General features: G+C 43.6%; 1 protein-coding gene across 1 annotated transcript; it reads left to right on the top strand.

Moving 5' to 3' along the window:
• The first annotated feature begins 20541 nt into the window (after window positions 1-20541).
• LOC141073419 (taste receptor type 2 member 40-like) lies at window positions 20542-21444 on the top strand. The gene has a single exon (XM_073560611.1). It carries the CDS (start codon window positions 20542-20544, stop codon window positions 21442-21444), a length of 903 nt encoding a protein of 300 aa, XP_073416712.1.
• The last annotated feature ends 589 nt before the right edge of the window (window positions 21445-22033 follow it).

The raw sequence follows: 22033 nt of genomic DNA on the forward strand, positions 1-22033 counted from the left end.
ATTTTGTCAAGTGTAATCTATCTCTAGCAGCACTGACTCTGAGATTAAAGGACCTGGGGATGGTGCTCTCTACATGAAGGGAGGACAGGAAGTGGGGAGGTTCTTCATCTATCTACAGGAAGTGGGGAGGATCTTCATCGCTATAAGAAGTGGGGAGGATCTTCATCTCTATAAGAAGTGGGGAGGATCTTCATCTCTATAAGAAGTGGGGAGGATCTTCATCTTTCTATAGGAAGTGGAAGGATATTCATCTCTCTATAGGAAGTGGGGAGGATCTTTGTCTCTCTGTAGGAAGTGGGTGTCACGGGGCGACTGGCCCTGTGTGACGCGATCCGACGATCGGTCGGTCACCAAACAACAAGACAAAACAAGGGGACACCGGGGACACAATTACAACAGTGGGCCCTTCATTAGTGAGCGGGGAAGTGGACACCTCCTGCACTCTCCTAAGGAAGAGCCCTGAACTCTCCTTACATTCCCTATACAGGTTTTTTCAACCTGTCGCCGACCAGGATATCTAGGTCCCTCACTTACCCTGCACCTATCCCTTACTAGGGAACTGGCAAGTGCTTACACTAGTACCACCGCTGTACTAATAAGACACCAGAGAAAATAACAAACAGTGAAAAACAACAACACTTACCTTGCTCTGCAGTCATGCACCGGACCGCAGAGTAAGGCACCTGAACACCGCTCCCGACAGGATAACCACTGCTCTAGATTAGCTGCAAACAGCACTGCTCAAGATAGCTCCTCTCTTCAGCATGGTTGGTTTCCAAATGACTAGTATTACTAACAGTGAATTGCAGCGCCAGGTGGCCTTATAAAGGGAAGTGGGAGTAATCACCACCTGCTGACTAACTAAACATGTAGTAACACCAGCGACCACCGGGGGGGAAGCCCAGCAGCCGACCAACGACAGTTGTAGTAACACCAGCGGCCAGCGGGGGCAAAAACCCATATTAACCCCCGAGGGCCAGAAAGGAAAATGGTTTATATAAGAGAGTCCAGACTCTGAAACAGATCCAAGAATGGAGCGCGACAGTGGGGAGGATCTTCATCTCTATAGAAAGTGGGGAAGGATCTTTGTCTCTCCATAGGAAGTGGGGAGGATCTTTGTCTATAGGAAGTGGGGAGGATCTTCATCTCTCTATAGGAAGTGGGGAGGATCTTCATCTCTCTATAGGAAGTGGGGAGGATCTTCATCTCTCTATAGGAAGTGGGGAGGATCTTTGTCTCTCAATAGGAAGTGGGGAGGATCTTTGTCTCTCAATAGGAAGTGGGGAGGATCTTTGTCTCTCTATAGGAAGTGGGGAGGGTCTTCATCTCTCTATAGAAAGTGGGGAGGATCTTTGTCTCTCTATAGGAAGTGGGGAGGATATTCATCTCTCAATAGGCAGTGGGGAGGATATTCATCTCTCTATAGGAAGTGGGGAGGATATTCATCTCTCAATAGGCAGTGGGGAGGATATTCATCTCTCTATTGGAAGTGGGGAGGATCTTTATCTCTCTATATTTGAAGTGGGGTTAGATCATTTTTGTCTCTCTGCTGCTGCCCTCCTATCAAGCTACATACATGCTTAACAGAGAGGCAAAGGTTTATATCAGTTCAAACACTGTCTGGCAGATGCAATATATGCTGGAACCATTAAAATAAGTTCCAGCAGATATAGTGCTGGCAGAATAAAGCTGAAGAGGAACTCTACACTTTGAAATATTGGTTGTGAAAATACAGAGTATGAGAATAGGGACTTTTCTTTGATGTAGTAGACTGGTCATGCACCAAAGTCATTTTCACTATTTGTTTGAGGTGAGCATAGCATAAGTATGCTGTTCTACAAGTTACAAGTTTTGTGTGATAGGTCAGGTATGCTTTAAGGCAGAGGTGGGTGATGTGGTACGATCAGACCTTGTTCCAGTATGGTCGAACACGACCATTACACAGTACACAGCAGGGCACATTTATAAGATTATCTCAGCACAGGAACATTTTATTTATCACATCCAACTGTGGAAATAATTATTATTCCAAGATCTATTGATTAAAATGAATGTTTTTGTTAGGGTTGGGGGTTGGGACTGCACTAAATAGAAAATCTAATATATAAAGCTGAATGTGTGTGTGTGTGTGTATGTACTGTATGTGTGTATGTTTGTATGTATGTATGTGTGTATGTCCGGGATTGGCATCTGCACCGTCGCAGCTACAGCCACAAAATTTGGCACAGTCACACGTCTGGACCCCGAGAGCGTCATAGGCTATGTTGTGAGGTGAAATTTTAACCCTGCGCATTCCAATTCACCAAACAATTTTGCCCCTATCTACATAATGGGGAAAAAGTGAAAGGAAAAGTGTTGGAGGCAAATTGACAGCTGCCAGATGTGAACAAGGGGAACTTAAGGAATGAGAGCGATGGCGCCAAAGTGTATATACCGTACAGTTGCTAAGGTGGGGCCCTGACATGGGATACTCACCACACACAGGGATATGAACACACACACAAAATGCGCCACACACTACCACGTGCTTCACCATATATACCACCCTCAGCACACATTTCACCATACAGTGGCGGCTGGAGAGCTGAGTTGCAGAGGGAAAGTGCGAAACACGGGTGGAGACCAGAGCTGTGAGGGAGAGAGCGGGACACGGAGAGCAGCGCTGCAGAGAGATAGAGCGGGACGGCATATGGAGAGCGGGGCTGTGGAGGGAGAGCGGAAAACAGATGAAGAGCGGGGCTGCGGAAGGAGATAGCGGGACTGTTAAGGGAGAGAGTGGGACGCGGATGGAGAGCTGGGCTCCTGAGGGAGAGAGCGGGACGGCCAGTGGAGACAGGCTGCTGAGGGAGAGAGCGGAACGGCCAGTGGAGACAGGCTGCTGAGGGAGAGAGTGGGGCTGAGGAGGTAGAGTGCGGGGCGACGATTGGAGAGTGGGGCTGCATAAGGAAAGAGCGTGATGGTGGAGGGAGACAACGGGGCTGCGGAGGGAGAGAGCAGGATGGTGAGTTGAGAGCGGGGCTGCAGAGGGAGACGGGAACGGCAGTTAGTTACTATGCCTGGGCAACGCCGGGCTCTTCAGCTAGTAAGTAATAAAGTGAAATCACAACCCGGGGTCCACCGTGCAGAGATGTTTAACTGCTGCTAGTGAACAATGGCGAAAACTTAACAGCGAGCGATTGCTTGAACTCACTGTGTTAATGCCACATAGTGTGCATGGGACACTGCGTACCAAGCTCCATTAATTCACAGAGCGGTACTGAGCAAAAGAATACTAAGAGCAATACCCTGTTAAACGTCACAGGGATAAAGCATACGGATTGAGCTTGCTCTGAAACTGAACTGTGTCAATCGCACACAAGAGCGTAACAGATGCTAAGTCAAGAGAAGTCACTTCAGTGATGCTAGGTATAATACCGTAACTAGGGTTGAACTTACTCTGTAACTCCACTCTGCTAACCGCACACATATAGGAAACCGAAGCTAAGCCAAGTAGCAAATTGCCCCTACTGACACTAACTGCCTGACAACGAGTACAGTCCCAGAACTTAGACACACACAGCTTGCAGACAGAATGGTAGAGTATCCACACTCACTCTCTATAACTTTCATGATATTAGCAAGCCCGCATGCGCCCAGACACTCACACCCAGTTGGCTGAGACATCGCCCGCGGGCCAATCCGAAGCTGCCGCATCACTAGAGCAGGTGACATCCGACCACTAATAGGAAGATGCCACATCACAGACATGCTCAGTAAAGTGATCTCTGTGCTTAGACTCCAGAGTTTCAGACTGCACCTGTATATCACTGATTACTAAGGACTTGGCTGGAGATCCAGCAGTAACCAACCGCATAGCACGAGCCTGAGCAAGACGCCGGGACCGACATCTATGCTGAGCAGCACCCGCAGTGGCCGAACCCGAACAGGAGCCCGTAGATGCTGATAAGGCTTGGGACCCATCCTGTGCAGCGGGAGAATCCCGACGCCTAACAGTTTGTTCGTGGGAAAATCCCTGTAATATTGAGCAGAATTAAGTATGCTGACTTCCATTAAGTATGCCATCAAGACTCGCATTGCTCATGCCAGTGTTGGTTAGGGGTGTGCTGGAGTCAGAAGCTCCTGATTCATGAGGAAGTGCATGCCTCTGACATGTGGTTGGAACCTCCATGCGCTGTGCCAGATGTCTCACTTCTGTCAGATGCTGGACTGAGATTTATGTCAGACAGAATATTACTAGCGATGAACGAGTATTTTCGTTACTTGAGATTTCTGAGCATGTTCTGGTGAACTCCGGAGATTTAGTTTTCGTCGCCGCAGCTGCATGATTTGCGACTGCTAGACAGCCTGAATACATGTGGGGATTGCCTGTTTGTTAGGAAATCCGCACATGTATTCATGCTGTGTAGCAGTCGCAAATCATGCAGCTGAGGCTAATTTCACACTTGCTTTTTTTTGCAGCGCATTTTTCCCGCAAAAAAACGCATTGAAAAAACGCATACATGCGCATACATCTGCTGCGTTTTTTTCAAGCATTTTTATGAGCATGCATGAAAAAAACGCAGCGTTTTTATGCGTTTGTATGCGTTTTTAGTGCGTTTTTACCGCGTTTGCATTTTTTCCAAACATTAGGTGGCCCCTCACACTAACCCAAACCATGACTTTACTAACCCTAACCCTGACCCTAACCCTGACCCTAACCCTAACCCTGACCCTAACCCTGACCCTAACCCTAACCCTGACCCTAACCCTAACCCTAACCCTGACCCTAACCCTAACCCTAAACCTAACCCTGACCCTAACCCTAACCCTAACCCTGACCCTAACCCTAACCCTGACCCTAACCCTTAACCAAACCATACTAACCCTAACCCAAACCCTAAACCCTAACTAACCCTAACCCTGACCTTAACCCAAACCCTGACCCTAACCCTGACCCTAACCCTGACCCTAAACCCCCTTAACTAACCCTAACTCTAACCCAAACCCCTAAATTCCATGGTTAACAAAAAAAAACGCATGTGCAAAAAAACGCATACATAAGCATGCCAATGCGCACATATGCGCACCCATAGACTTATAATGGGTGTCTTGCTGTAAAAAAACGCATTGCGCGTGCATGCGTTTTTTTGAGGCAAGTCGGACGCCCAAAAAATGCAACAGGATGCATTTTGTGCGCCCGAGCGCATACCGCAAAAAAACGCATGCGCGCAAAAACGCATACAAACGCGTGTGTATGCGCACATAAGCGCATCCCATGCAAAGTATAGGAAAAAAAAATCGCATGCGTTTTTTAGCGCTAAAATACCGCGAAAAAAAACGCAAGTGTGAAACCAGCCTGAGACGACGAAAACTAAATCTCTGAGCACGCCAAAATACTCGGAGACCACCCGAGCATGATCGGAAATATCGAGTGACGAGCATACTCGCTCATCACTAAATACCACAAGTAATCAGAAATTAGACGAGCTGTGGCATCCCGTCTCTGAAGCGCTCACTTTTCAGAACTTTTACACCATAATTCTGGCATGAGAGTTTTGATGAATCGGGCCCTTTTTCTCGAATGTAAAGAAATGGAATTAGAACTGGATCTTTGTGTTTTCAATAAGAAGTGTTACCGAGTCTTTTTCTTTTGGTGAATTCCAATTTTGTCATCTCCACTCATCTCTACTCTTAACGTCACATTAAATTTGCTTTCTCACATCAAAATGTCGGCACATGCTCAGAAAACTCTTAAATGTCTACAACTCCTCATAGACAAATATCGCACATACATCTTCTGACTGAGCATCACTGATATAGATATAACAAAAGCTCTGAAATTTGATTTAGTCTGAATAAACGTAAAGGCGGTGAGGAATGAGTTAAAGTAAAAACCTCTCTACAGTCACCTTTCCTCACCTGACCTTATGCTAGCTCAGCCACCTTGCCTTTGCCTTCATAGCTCTCCAGTCCCCCACACAAGTATCTGATCTTTAGATCATTAGTTCTTCCTCCATTCCAGGGCCAAAGTCATTCCGAGATGTCAGCTTCACTCCATGTGGTCCCACGTGAAGCCTAAGTTTGGCCTCAGATTGGCTGAATGAACAGAAAGGTGTTGATATGGTGGCAAGATTTTCTGAAGAGTGGTGAGAAAAACATTTTTTTTTTATTTTAACCCTTCTATTCCCCACTTTCTGGTTTCTAGTGAATCAAATTTGAAAAATATTTGTGGATCAATTTTAGATTTCCAATCGATTTGCTCATCTCTAATGGCCAAACCAATTTTTTTCAAAGCCTGTCATCTTGTGACAAACATCTCCAAATAAGTGAAGCCAAGAAAGGTAACAGACACATTTGTACAAGTGCCAGAGTAGAGACAAGCAGGAACTCACGTGAGTGACAATCAGTATCAAGTCACTGTTCAGATAATGGTATCCATAAAGGTAGTCAATGACAGGTAGGGTCATAACTCGTCCTATACTAGAAGCCAAGAGAAAGCAAATGAATACTTGACACAAAGCCCAGGGCACTAAACAAATAGAACACATGGTATCTGAAATATCTGAAAACCAAGGTTCCCGATTGGACGGTTGGCGCCCCACAATCCCACCGGTCCCACAGTAAAGTTCAGAGTGGCTATAACTGGCATAGGAGGACAGGGCAGGAGTGAGTCCAGGTGAAATTATAGCGACAGAAGACTATCCAGACATTCTCTTTGATTTATTTGGCTTTTTTAGTCTACATTGCACTTTGGAGTTAAAAAAGAAAATCTACTAAAAGAGAAGATGTTTATAGAAAAAAGGCACGGCTTGGAGAACCTCGAGCAGTCACTACTTACAACCAGATGTAACCTTTCTTACAATTTTTTACATTAAAAAAGATAGAAAAAAGGGAAATCAGTAATCAAAGAGATACTCATAGGTCATGAGACAAGGTCATTAGCAAAGAAAGACTTAAAACAAAACACAAGCCGCAAATCATGGAGCTGCGTCGACACAAACTAAATCTCCGAGCATGCCAAAATACTAGGAGGACACCCAAGCATGCTCGGGAAAACCCGAACAATGAGCATACTCGCTCCTCACTAGTGCCGAGTCTTTCTTTCTTTATGTTATGGACTTTATCCCTACTCAGGCAACGCAACTCTCACGGAATGACGTATAGTACCATGTAATAGATACACATTGTATTCATGGGTTGGCGCCTCCATAGACCAGCTTTTCTCCTACCTCACGCTCATTGGCCACACCAGTGGAATCCCTCTTCAGCTGGCTTCCTGAGGAGAAGCAGCCCGTTTTCCAGGTTCTCAATAGTTTTGTGCCTTTCCTAGAACAACCTGACAAGGTGAGCACTTCATAGCTGAGTGTTTGCCCTCATTCTACCACTCATTTACTACCTCTGTGAAGCTCCTGTCTGTTTTTATCTTTTCTTAGAACAATCATACTTTACCAACTTGAGCTCCACATGAACATTAACAATAGCGTTTAGTAGAAACGTTTAAGAATTATCTTTTAGACTGTAGACATTTTGGGTAAGCACAGAATGTACATCGGTCATTGCTGTTATAGAAGGTACGTCTCGTTGTTTCAGTCATTTCTTATGGACATCATTTTGTTGATGTAAAGAAACAGAAAAAAAACAAAATACAAACAGAAACAAGATATTCTACAGATTTGCATCAATTATGTGTTCTGCTGATTTTCTCTGCTGGCGCCCGCCACTCCTTCATCCATCATCCTTCTGACACCATCCTTCATGCTATCATGCTGCTGTCGGTAAAGATCATCAAGACAATCATTTTAGTCACGACACTGATCTCTGGACTTTCAATGAACTCATCAATAATCACCGAATACTGCAGAGCCTGGAGCCAGAAGCATCAACCTGCTGGTTACATTCTCTTCTCCACAACGGTAACTCATCTCCTCCTTCAGTGCTCCATCACTCTTGATGGTTTCCTGTATCTTTTTTTTAGCTACGTGAGGTTTGTACAAGAAGTCTACATCTTGGACTTGATAATTCTGTATTTCCTGATAGAGCTGAGCTTCTGGCATGCCACCTGGCTCTCCATCTACTACTGCCTGAAACTGGTCAACCTTCCCAACCAGTTCTTCACCCAGATGAAGCTATGGTTTACTCCGTGTGTTCCTCTGCTACTCATAGGATCCCTCATAGGCTCCCTTCTAATTAACATCCCACTTCTCTGGACTCTACAGATAACCTTCCATCCCAATATGACTGATCATATGCTTGAAATTCATTACCCACATATAATCATTAACTTGATGTTTGGTTGCTTCTTCCCTTTTGTTATAACTTTCACATCGATTGTGCTCAGCATCCGTTCCCTCCTGAGTCACATCATGAAGATGAAGAACGGTGAGAATAACTTCAGGAGGCCTCAGCTAAAGGCTCATGGTGGAGCAGTGAAAACCATGGTCACGCGACTGATTCTGGACTTGATTCTTTGCTTGGTGTCTGTGGGTTTATTAATGTCAAAGTTACGTGTGGACCTAGTGGTGGACACACTCTGCTGGCTATTCCTAATGTTATATTCTACTTTCCAGTCCATTATATTCATTGTAGGAAATCCAAAACTGAAGACACACTTATTCCCTTGCAGCAGGATGATGAGGAGACATTGAAGGGAATAGAAAATGTTTTTTATGTTTTTTAACTAGACAACATTTTACATATATTCCATATTACACTGCCGCTCTACTGTAAGTATAAAATAATGGAACATACTAGTAGAGAAAGTAAAAACAACACAAATTATCTTATTTATTTGATGGCTACTCCTTGTTCTCAACATATGAAGCAGATCTCTCACCAGATTTCATATAGACTGAACACATTATTAGACTGATCTCAGTGGGTGGGTGGAGATTGAACAGCTGTCATTCAGGCTGGGAGAGTGGGTGGGTGGGTGAGATTGAACAGCTGTCAGTCAGGCTGGGAGAGTGGGTGAGTGGGTGGAGATTGAACAGCTGTCAGTCAGGCTGGGAGAGTGGGTAAGTGGGTGGAGATTGAACAGCTGTCAGTCAGGCTGGGAGAGTGGGTAAGTGGGTGGAGATTGAACAGCTGTCAGTCAGGCTGGGAGAGTGGGTGAGATTGAACAGCTGTCAGTCAGGCTGGGAGAGTGGGTAAGTGGGTGGAGATTGAACAGCTGTCAGTCAGGCTGGGAGAGTGGGTAAGTGGGTGGAGATTGAACAGCTGTCAGTCAGGCTGGGAGAGTGGGTGAGATTGAACAGCTGTCAGTCAGGCTGGGAGAGTGGGTAAGTGGGTGGAGATTGAACAGCTGTCAGTCAGGCTGGGAGAGTGGGTGAGTGGAGAGTGAACAGCTTTCAGTCAGGCTGGGAGAGTGGGTAAGTGGGTGGAGATTGAACAGCTGTCAGTCAGGCTGGGAGAGTGGGTGAGATTGAACAGCTGTCAGTCAGGCTGGGAGAGTGGGTAAGTGGGTGGAGATTGAACAGCTGTCAGTCAGGCTGGGAGAGTGGGTGGGTGGAGATTGAACAGCTGTCAGTCAGGCTGGGAGAGTGGGTGGGTGGAGATTGAACAGCTGTCAGTCAGGCTGGGAGAGTGGGTGAGTGGAGAGTGAACAGCTTTCAGTCAGGCTGGGAGAGTGGGTGGGTGGAGATTGAACCACTGTCAGCAAGGCTGGGAGAGTGAGTGAGTGGGTGTAGATTGAACAGATTTCAGTCAGGCTGGAAGAGTGGGTAAGTGGGTGGAGATTGAACAGCTGTCAGCAAGGCTGGGAGAGTGGATGGGTGGAGAGTGAACAGCTTTCAGTCAGGCTGGGAGAGTGGGTGGGTGGAGATTGAACCACTGTCAGCAAGGCTGGGAGAGTGAGTGAGTGTAGATTGAACAGATTTCAGTCAGGCTGGAAGAGTGGGTAAGTGGGTGGAGATTGAACAGCTGTCAGCAAGGCTGGGAGAGTGTGTGAGTGGGTGAGATTGAACAGCTGTCAGTCAGGCTGGGAGAGTGGGTAAGTGGGTGGAGATTGAACAGCTGTCAGTCAGGCTGGGAGAGTGGCTAAGTGGGTGGAGATTGAACAGCTGTCAGTCAGGCTGGGAGAGTGGGTGGGTGGAGATTGAACAGCTGTCAGTCAGGCTGGGAGAGTGGGTGGGTGGAAATTGAACAGCTGTCAGCAAGGCTGGGAGAGTGTGTGAGTTGGTGAGATTGAACAGCTGTCAGTCAGGCTGGGAGAGTGGGTAAGTGGGTGGAGATTGAATAGCTGTCAGTCAGGCTGGGAGAGTGGGTGGGTGGAGATTGAACAGCTGTCAGTCAGGCTGGGAGAGTGGGTGAGTGGAGATTGAACAGCTGTCAGTCAGGCTGGGAGAGTGGGTGAGTGGAGAGTGAACAGCTTTCAGTCAGGCTGGGAGAGTGGGTGAGTGGAGAGTGAACAGCTGTCAGTCAGGCTGGGAGAGTGAGTGAGTGGGTGTAGATTGAACAGCTGTCAATCAGGCTGGGAGAGTGGGTAAGTGGGTGAAGATTGAACAGATTTCAGTCAGGCTGGAAGAGTGGGTAAGTGGGTGGAGATTGAACAGCTGTCAGCAAGGCTGGGAGAGTGTGTGAGTGGAGGTTGAACAGTTTTCAGTCAGGTTGGGAGAGTGGGTTGGCGGAGATTGAACAGCTGACAATCAGAAAAATATTTAGCAGGACCAGTTCTTGATATTGCAAACCCAAGTGTTAATATTAATATATTACATAGATCTCAAATCATTTCAATGGTGACCATGTAATCATAGGACTCACTTTCTGGGAAATATTTGTTGGGCTTCTGCCATCTTGTCATTTGCTTCACGAGACAACCCCATTATTGAGCTGTCTGCATGTAAAGCAGAATATTTTTTTTTATTTGAAATAACTTTTTATTATGTTTAGCTATGTAGATGTACAATAAGAGTCAATTTTAAGAAATTGTGCAAATCTGAGCTTAAGCCCCACTGCAACTTTCTGCGCTAGTGATCGATTTTTAACTATTAAGTGGTAGCTGCAGTTACAAACAACTCAATGTATGGCTTTGGACTGGAACTAAAGAGTTAATATTAATCAGTAGCGCTACAAAAAAATCACAGTGTCGCCCAGGCCTTAGAACTACCTCTCCGTTATTATCTAGGCCTTGGGCTTACATCTCCGCTATTTCCCAGGCCTTAGGTTTATATCTCCATTATTATCCAGGTCTTAGCCTCACATCTTCTTATTTTCCCAGCCTTAGCCTTACACCTTCATTATTTTCCAGGCCTTAGGCAAACGTCTTCTTATTTTCCAGGCCTTAGGCAAACGTCTTCTTATTTTCCAGGCCTTAGGCAAACATCTTCTTATTTTCCAGGCCTTAGGCAAACGTCTTCTTATTTTCCAGGACTTAGGCAAACGTCTTCTTATTTTCCAGGCCTTAGGCAAACATCTTCTTATTTTCCAGGCCTTAGGCAAATGTCTTCTTATATTCCCAACCATAGGCTTAAGGGGGTTTTACACTAAACAATATCGCTAGCAATATCGCTAAAACGTCACCGGTTTTGTGACGTTATAGCGATATTGCTAGCGATATCGCTATGTGTGATACTTACCAACGACCGGCTCCCCCGCTGTCCATCGCTGATCGCGCGAGAATGTCCGGCTCCATTTCTCGTCGGGCGCTTCCTGCTGGGCTTCCTGCTGTGACGACGAGCGACGCTGGACGCGGGCGGGAGGACGCAGCATCGCTGTGTGTGAATGGTAAGTATCGTGCGCTGCGTCGCTGCTGCATCGCTGTGAGATCTTTCTGTATGAAAGCTCACTAGCGATCATTTAGCGATGCACCAGCGATCCTGACCGGGTCGGATCGCTGGTTGGATCGCTGGTGCATCGCTAAATGTAAAAGGGCCTTTACATCTCCTTATTTTCCAGGCCTTAGGCAAACGTCTTCCTATCTTCCAGGCCTTAGGCAAACGTCTTCTTATTTTCCCAACCATAGGCTTACATCTCCTTATTTTCCAGGCCTTAGGCAAACATCTCCTTATTTTCCAGGCCTTAGGCAAACATCTTCTTATTTTCCAGGACTTAGGCAAACATCTTCTTATTTTCCAGGACTTAGGCAAACGTCTTCTTATTTTCCAGGACTTAGGCAAACATCTTCTTATTTTCCAGGCCTTAGGCAAACATCTTCTTATTTTCCAGGCCTTAGGCAAATGTCTTCTTATTTTCCAGGCCTTAGGCTTACATCTCTTTATTTTCCAGGCCTTAGGCAAACGTCTTCTTATTTTCCAGGCCTTAGGCAAAGATCTCCTTATTTTCCAGGCCTTAGGCAAACATCTCCTTATTTTCCAGGCCTTAGGCAAACATCTCCTTATTTTCTAGGCCGTAGCCTTACATCTCCTTATTTTCCAGGCCTTAGGCAAACATCTCCTTATTTTCTAGGCCGTAGCCTTACATCTCCTTATTTTCCAGGCCTTAGCCTTACATCTCCTTATTTTCCAGGCCTTAGGCAAACATCTCCTTATTTTCCAGGCCGTAGCCTTACATTAGTTATTTTACTCATGTACTGTGATACATACGTTACAGGTATCTCTGATGTGTGATGATAGCGTTACTGTTGTTTTAGGACAAAACATATTAATATTTTTACTTCCATTTTGACGAGTTATTGTTTTTTTTGTAGTAAAGTGGTTCTAAGATGAAAGAATAAACGCTGCGCACGTCGTATAACTTATCATATTTCTCTGTTATACATCAATAAAAATATCCAATAAAATAATTTTAAGTTTGACTATTGAGTTAGAGTTTTGTTTGATTATTGAATTTAAATTTTTCTACAGTAAGAAATAAAGTTTGGTTTACAGCATTATTGAGTTAATTAACCTTTTTCCATCTCCTTCACAAAACAGCAAAATGGTAGCCGGCCGCTATTTTGCTGAATTAGCATGGTTTTACCTATCTCCTGGTGCACAAAGCAAAGGCAAATTGTGACTAGTTGGCCCCCAATTGGGTGAGATTTGTACGAATTGAATGTGATTCTGACAAACTTATGGTTTTTGGGGAGAATAATACAAATTATATACAGTGTAAATGGATTTGTTCATCTCTACTAATAGGAAATAAAGATAATAATAGTTTTATTAATAATAATGATACGAATGTATTCTGTGTACTTATATTCTGAAGTTTCATAGATGTTCTACCATGTGATTGGTTTTCACCAGTATAACTGTTGTTCCCATGATCCTTTGTGACATACTACGACTAAGGGCATCACGCATGTCTGAAACGCGTCAGTTTTTTTCTTATTCATGTGGAATCTGGTTTTAAAGGATTACCCAATAAATAAAACAGTTTTATTAATGTTATGGATGGTTGTGCCCAAAAATTCCCTTTTCTTGATTGCATCCTCTGCTGCTCATCCCCTGCAGTATCCGGCACCCACCGTATTCTGGTTCCAGGACTTTTTCAAATAAAAAAGCGTGGTAAGCCTCATTTTTTCTTATTTGTTTTTAAGAAAATTATTTACAGGTTATAATAACTCTCTATAATAAAATCAACATACAGTGGGGCAAAAAAGTATTTAGTCAGTCAGAAATAGTGCAAGTTCCACCACTTAAAAAGATGAGAGGCGTCTGTAATTTACATCATAGGTAGACCTCAACTATGGGAGACAAACTGAGAAAAAAAAATCCAGAAAATCACATTGTCTGTTTTTTTATCATTTTATTTGCATATTATGGTGGAAAATAAGTATTTGGTCAGAAACAAAATTTCATCTCAATACTTTGTGATATATCCTTTGTTGGCAATGACAGAGGTCAAACGTTTTCTGTAAGTCTTCACAAGGTTGCCACACACTGTTGTTGGTATGTTGGCCCATTCCTCCATGCAGATCTCCTCTAGAGCAGTGATGTTTTTGGCTTTTCGCTTGGCAACACGGACTTTCAACTCCCTCCAAAGGTTTTCTATAGGGTTGAGATCTGGAGACTGGCTAGGCCACTCCAGGACCGTGAAATGCTTCTTACGAAGCCACTCCTTCGTTGCCCTGGCGGTGTGCTTTGGATTATTGTCATGTTGAAAGACCCAGCCACGTTTCATCTTCAATGCCCTTGCTGATGGAAGGAGGTTTGCACTCAAAATCTCACGATACATGGCCCCATTCATTCTTTCATGTACCCGGATCAGTCGTCCTGGCCCCTTTGCAGAGAAACAACCCCAAAGCTTGATGTTTCCACCACCATGCTTTACAGTAGGTATGGTGTTTGATGGATGCAACTCAGTATTCTTTTTCCTCCAAACACGACAAGTTGTGTTTCTACCAAACAGTTCCAGTTTGGTTTCATCAGACCATAGGACATTCTCCCAAAACTCCTCTGGATCATCCAAATGCTCTCTAGCAAACTTCAGACGGGCCCGGACATGTACAGGCTTAAGCAGTGGGACACGTCTGGCACTGCAGGATCTGAGTCCATGGTGGCGTAGTGTGTTACTTATGGTAGGCCTTGTTACATTGGTCCCAGCTCTCTGCAGTTCATTCACTAGGTCCCCCCGCGTGGTTCTGGGATTTTTGCTCACCGTTCTTGTGATCATTCTGACCCCACGGGGTGGGATTTTGCGTGGAGCACCAGATCGAGGGAGATTATCAGTGGTCTTGTATGTCTTCCATTTTCTAATTATTGCTCCCACAGTTGATTTCTTCACTCCAAGCTGGTTGGCTATTGCAGATTCAGTCTTCCCAGCCTGGTGCAGGGCTACAATTTTGTTTCGGGTGTCCTTTGACAGCTCTTTGGTCTTCACCATAGTGGAGTTTGGAGTCAGACTGTTTGAGGGCGTGCACAGGTGTCTTTTTATACTGATAACAAGTTTAAACAGGTGCCATTACTACAGGTAATGAGTGGAGGAAAGAGGAGACTCTTAAAGAAGAAGTTACAGGTCTGTGAGAGCCAGAAATCTTGATTGCTTGTTTCTGACCAAATACTTATTTTCCACCATAATATGCAAATAAAATGAAAAAAAAACAGACAATGTGATTTTCTGGATTTTTTTTTCTCAGTTTGTCTCCCATAGTTGAGGTCTACCTATGATGTAAATTACAGACGCCTCTCATCTTTTTAATTGGTGGAACTTGCACTATTGCTGACTGACTAAATACTTTTTTGCCCCACTGTATTTAGCACATTTTTTCTTTTTTTTTCGTTGCTACATAATTTTTCTGGTTTAAGTACATTTCAAGTTCCAATGTCCAAATATGGAACAAGTCAGCAATAAATCACATTATCCCATATCTCAGAAGATCCCTCTACTGATAACTGTCTAATGGCTGAAAGCAACATAAATGGATAGTCTCCATAATCTGAATCCTCTGGGATTCTACCTATCCATGGTTGTCATATTAGTTACCGTCTCTATACTAATGTATGGCTTTATAGGAACTCTGAATATCTGGGACTGGTTGAAGGGCAGAATCCTCAATCCTGTGGATCAGATCCTGGTGGCCCTCAGCATCTCCATTTCTGGCCTGACCTACAGCTTTGGAAACTGCATTTTCTTTATGTTCCTTTGGCCAAGGTTCTTGTTATTGGACTATGCATTTACAATAGTTTTTGCTTTGATGATATTCCTAACCCTCTCGAGCTCAGGGCTCACCGCTTGGCTTTGTCTTTACCTTTTTGCTAGGTTTATTCATTTTAAGTCTTCCTATCTGGTAAAACTCAAGATGATAATTGATGCATCACTTCCGTGGTTCATCATGTTCTCTGAGGTTGTGGCTTTCTCCAGTACTTTCCCCATGAAATGGTCCTTCATCAAGGTCTTACCATTCAACTTCACATCGTGCAATCAAACCTGCCCAGCGTCTCCCTTCCAGATCAACAACATATATGATATATTTGCTCTTGGATTTAGCAGCTCCTCTTCTTTATTCATTGTCATAGTTTCCACAGTCTGTATAGTTTGGTCTCTTTGTAAACACTCTTATTGGATGAAGAAGGCCATGTCCAGTGAAGAGTATTCTCGGATAAGGACTCATCGGACATCTGCCCAGACTGTAGCATCTCTTCTTCTCCTCATCTACATTGTATTTTATACGACGTATGTCTTGATGACTACGTTGTTTTCCTCCAATCATTTTAGCATTTATTACTGGATCACTAAGTGGGTCTCAATCTGCACATCTCCAGCAATGTCATAGGTGCTAATACTTGGTAATTATTATTATTATTATTTATTAATATAGCGCCATTTATTCCATGGTGCTTTACATGTGAGGAGGGGTATACATAATACATACAAGTACAGTAATCTTAAACAATACAAGTCACGACTGGTACAGGATGAGAGAGGACGCTGCCCGCGAGGTCTCACAGTCTACAACGGGATGGGTGAGGATACAGTAGGCGAGGGTAGAGCTGGTCGTGCAGCGGTTTGGTGGATCGGTGGTTACTGCAGGTTGTAGGCTTGTAGGAAGAGGTGGGTCTTCAAGTTCTTTTTGAAGGTTTCCATGGTAGGTGAGAGTCTGATATGTTGTGGTAGAGAGTTCCAGAATAGAGGGGATGGCGGGAGAAATCTTGTATGCGATTGTGGGAAGAGGAGATAAGAGGGGAGTACAGAAGATCTTGTGAGGATCGGAGGTTGCGTGCAGGAAAGTACCGGGAGGCTTGGTAACAGATGTACGGAGGACTCAGGTTGTGGATAGCTTTGTATGTCATGGTTAGGGTTTTGAACTGGAGTCTTTGGGTAATGGGGAGCCAGTGCAGGGATTGACAGAGGGGAGAGGCCGGGGAATAGCGGGGGGACAGGTGGATTAGTCGGGCAGCAGAGTTAAGAATAGATTGGAGGGGTGCGAGAGTGTTAGAGGGGAGGCCACAGAGCAGGAGGTTGCAGTAGTCAAGGCGGGAGATGATGAGGGCATGGACTAGGTTTTTGCAGATTCTTGGTTGAGGAATGTAATGTAATTCCAAATTATGCCTGGCATTTTATAAAATATTTCATTGTTTTCTGCCATCAGACAGTTGTTGTTAAAGGTTGTTATGGGGTCTTCTGATATACGAATTGTCGACCATTAATTAATATGTAGCTAAATGAGATAATTTGGCTTACTGTAGACCTGCTGCATATTTCCTCATTACAGCTTCAATGAAATGTATACCTTGTGAAAAGTAGAAAAATAATGTAGCAACACAATGTGTGGTAAATTAAATTAATTAAAAAATGAGAACATGTACAATATGTGTTGATTTCATCATGGATGGAGAATTATGGAAGCTCGATATGTTGATACAGTTTCATTTTAGCCTCTGTTTATTTTGCTTTGTGTTCTGGAAATGCCCCGTAGCATTCAGTAATGTGCATTTGAGTTTTAGAGAATAAATATCATGAAAATGCAATGCAAATCCAATTTCTTGACCAAATTCAAGCAGATCCGCCATATCGAATGTCATCAGATTGCTCATCACTGGTGTCAATGCAAACTACAATGTGCGTACAAGACGCATAAGAGCAAATAAAAAATATAACAGGAAAAATATCTCACAAATAAACGCTGACAGTTCAGACAACATCTTCACCTTTAGAAGACGGAGAGTTTACCTAAACCAAATGACTTACCACGATAAATTATCCTACAAGAGGCAGCAGTGTATGAGGCTCACAGGAGACACACTGCTAGAGAAAAACGCAAAGGCGCAATAGGGTCTTATCCAGGCAATAAAGAGGAAACAAAATGGTAGATGGGCTCATGTAGAGGGGTTGTATGTGACACAACCAAGAGAAATGCATGAAATCAAGCTGCTGTAGGTTCCACAGAATTGTGAACGAATTTCCAGTGGAGATGGAAGTATCCTGTGCTGCTGAAAGATAGTCCCAGTCAAAATGAAGGAATCATGGTTTAATGTCAACGCGTTTCAGAGTCACTCCAACTCCTTCCTCAGGACAATCACAGATAAAAAATGAAGGATTGGTGGTTTAATGTCAACGCGTTTCAGAGTCACTCCGACTCCTTCCTCAGGACAATCACAGGTGATGATTGTCACCATAGAAGAAGATCATAACTGGTAGTAAGCAACATGCCGTTTAATAGCACAGAACAGTGGCAGAATTTTCAAGTTTTCTTTTTAATTGAAAAATGGTCAAAAATGTATGCCTCTTAGTTCTCTGTGATCAGAGAGACCATTCTGAAGCGAACACTCACACTGAAGGTGTCACTGTCAGAGGTAACATCATTTTACAGTGACTGTGATATGTATACAATAATCCCCTCCACTCCCTCCCCAATAATGCTGAGGGAGCCTAAGCTTGACCTGCACTTGGTTAAACTTCCGCCTGGATGGCTAGTAACAGTGGTAGCGGCAATGCTTCTTCTATTGGTAGATATCATATTCTTAGATGTGATATGTTGTTTTTTTCTTTTACCCAACCACATCCATTGAAATCGATTGTGCTTGGGTTGGCGGATCGCACTAAATAAAAATAAATAATAAAGTGTGATCGCAACCCGGGGTCCACCGTGCCGAGCTGTATAAATGCTGCTAGTGAACAAATGGCAGAACAAAATAGTGAGCGTTCACTTAAAACACGCTGTGTTAACGCCACACAGTGTGAATGAATACCTGCGTACCAAGCACAGTTACAACATGGAGCAGTACTGCGAAAAGGGAAAAACTCATATGACGCTAGCTCCAATACCCTGCTAACCTCACAGGGAAGTATTGCCCAAACACAGGACGAAACAGCTAGCGATCTCTCAGTCAGGAAGTACTCGGAGCAATTCTCTCCGGAGGAGCCGGAATTCTAATGGCCTGAACACACACTGACATAGATCACAGCTGATGCAGTGTATACACACACACACCGAACATGAATGATACTAGCGCACCGGCGTGTGCCGCTGAGAGCCTTTTATGCGCTAGGCTCCACCCCAAACACTCATGCCCAGCCGGCCGTGAAATTGATCGTGGGCCAATCCGGAGCGGCCACATCACCAGAACAACTAACCTCCGAGCACCAATGAGAAGGCGCCACCTCCCAGACATGCTCAGTACGGTGATTTCTGGACTTAGACTCCAGTACGCAATGCACGTGCAATACACTGCTTATCACAGACTTGATTGGAGAGCCAGCAGTAACTAAACATGTGGCACGATCCGGAGTAAGAAGCTGGGCCGACGTCTGTGCAGAGCAGCAGTCCCAAAAGCCGGGACAGAATGGGAGACCACAGCACCAGACAAGACCTGGGATCTTTCCCCTTCAGTGGGAAAATCCCACTGCCTAACACACTGACATTTCAATATGATTATCTTTTGACAATCTTTAAATCCCAATTTTTCATCCCCTGCTAAAAACAACGTACCAAAAATACTGTGTAATTAGGACTATGCACAGAGATCACAATGTGACAGCAGGCCACAATATAGATATGGCATGTGTGGCTATTACATTGGATTAGTAAAACAGGTGTTCAAAAACAGTGATGTACAGTAGCATGTTTATTTTTTTAAACAAAATTCAACTATCTTCCTAAATATGACAAAAAAAAGATATTCTAGGTAGGTACACACCTAAACTGCCAGTAGCTGCAACCAGGAACTGTCTTGGTCTGATGACATGCACTTTGTGAAGTAGGCAAATATAAATGTCTGGATTTTAGGGGAAAAAAATAAGCATTTCCTTCTTCACAAAAAATGCAAAAACTTGGTACAGTTGCTTATGACAAACCAACAAACCTTGGGATGCTAATTTCAGATTTTTTTTCTTTGATAACTATTGTGAGGCCTTGCTTTTGCTTTCTAGTGCATAAAAATAGAAATTACAACGTGTAGTTGTAATTCAAGCTACATCATATCACTGATCAATCACAGTGGGAAAACTAACCTGGTCGCGCCTGAGGTCAAGACAGCCTTCCGAGGTTCATGCAATCTTCTACAAAGTGTAAGGCAGCAAGCATTCTTTTGGTGATTTGAACAGCTTGATTTGAAAAGTGTTCACATTCCTAGGGACTTGCAAACTGCATGAAATTGAAATACAAAGTGATTATCATTCAATTGATTTGATTATGTCTAAAAGCAGAAAAATGTATTAGTGTAGAAAAATAAACATAAGTCTTCCAAAGAATGAAATCCGCACTTTGCTCTGAAATTATGGAAAACACAGAGGAAATAATGGCTAAACATTGGAAAGAGAACATTAGTTCAATGCACAGCAATGAGATGGTTACCTAACACTGTATCTGCAGAGTTTGCATTTACGAAAATATATTAGAAAGCTAATACCAGTCATACATCATGAATTGTTAGCATTTGACATTAATTTGGTTGGAGGACACATCAACCTCTAACCCAGAATTGTGTTTTCCTCCTATCTGGAACAGGAGCATCATCTAGAGATCTTCATCTTTATACTTAGCTTTTTAGGTAGATTGTTTTGAGGTTTGGAGTTGAAGATCAGAATCTTCTACATAAGCAAGAAATCTGCACGGAGGAGGTATGGTCTGAAAAGTCATTATAGCCTACAACAGGACAACTTGTGAAGATACATCCTTAGAAGTCTGAACGTTCTAAGGTTTATAACGTACGGTATACAATTCCTTATATCTATATTTCTAACATGGAGATTTTTCCTATCATACTTCTTCTGGAGACCATTACCGGCTTGTCCTCCACTATCTTCATAATCACTTGTCTTTCTTTTACTGGATTTCAAAAGCCAAATTTTGCTACCCTGAACAGGATCTTGATTTCTCTGAATACCAACAATCTGTTGTACACCATTTTCATGTCGGCATACCTCCTCATCAGCAACTTATGGCCGTATTTCTACAGCAATGGTTTTGTGTTTTACTTCATCTCCACCATGAGCTTGTACACCATTACATCCGCTGCATGGCTCACTGGCACTCTCTGCTTCTTCTACTTCATGAAGATCATACCTTCCCAACCTGGAGTTCTCACAAAGATAAAGAGTAGAATTAGCGCCATTGTCTGGAGGTTGATATTGATGGCGGAGATTGTGTCTGTTTTTGGAAGTTTTCTATCAACACTTTTATCTCCTCCAAACCTGAATGGAAAAAACACAACTATGAACTTTGAATCAATGGTAGAAAAGAGAAGCCGAAGACTGAAATTTACAAGTATCATCCTGATTCTCAATTGTCTGCCCTTTGTTCTAATCATAGCGATGACTTCTACCAGTGCTTGGTTCCTCAGATGGTACAACTGCCAGATAAGGAAAAATAGCGGGACCTTAGCCAACACCAATGTGAAGGACTACCAAACGGCAGTCCAGACGATGACCGGTCTTCTCATCTTATATCTGTTGGTTATTATTTCTGCAATCTGTTTTGCACTAGAAATATTTGCTGATGGAAGTGAAGAATTTTGGATATGTGCAATGGCACTGCTGTCATTTCCCACAGGGCAGTCCGCTCTTCTTATCTATAGTAATCCAAAATTAAGGCAAATTTTGAATAAGCTCATCATCTTCCTCACTTGTACAGACTCTGAAGAATGACATTGTCCAAAACTTACAAGTCATCTTCCAAGGATGAGAAACTTGTTTCTAAATTATTAAAATTCATTTAGAATTTTCAAAAATTTGCAGATTCTAGTGAATCTAAATTTTAGGGAAATCAATATGTGTGAATTAACTCAGTCGGCCACCATTTTGCTCGATTTGCTTGGCCTGAAGATGGGTTAAAATACAATAAAATGTCATGCTCACGTAGCCACTAACTAGTCTCTGCCACCACGGTGCCCGTTCAGCCATTTACTAGAATTCTTAGGCATCGTGTCTCCTCTTCTCGGGGCTTTGATGTTATGACGTCATGACCTCCACCACCTCCTGTGACTGGATGGGGCGACAGATGTTATGACATTATGATGTCTCAACGTGCATTTTCATCAGAAGCACCGGCGAAGAGTGAAATGGAGACCTGTGCTGGAGCCAAGCCGCTGCTTGAAGAAGTTAGCAGAAAGGGTTCTGTGAAGGCAAGCGCAAGTGAGTGGCAAGAGTAAAGTATTTTATTGGTTTTAACCCTTACTGGTTCACCTCTTTAATAATAGAGATGAGCGCATCTGACGAAATTTGAACTGACCAAATT

Source organism: Dendrobates tinctorius, unplaced genomic scaffold, assembly GCF_039654945.1.
Source record: "Dendrobates tinctorius isolate UK_male_01 unplaced genomic scaffold, ASM3965494v1 ptg000301l, whole genome shotgun sequence".
Taxonomy (NCBI): Eukaryota; Metazoa; Chordata; class Amphibia; order Anura; family Dendrobatidae; genus Dendrobates; species Dendrobates tinctorius.

Coding starts and splice junctions, on each gene's coding strand:
- LOC141073419 (XM_073560611.1), top strand. CDS start 20,542: ATGGAGATTTTTCCTATCATACTTCTTCTGGAGACCATTACCGGCTTG.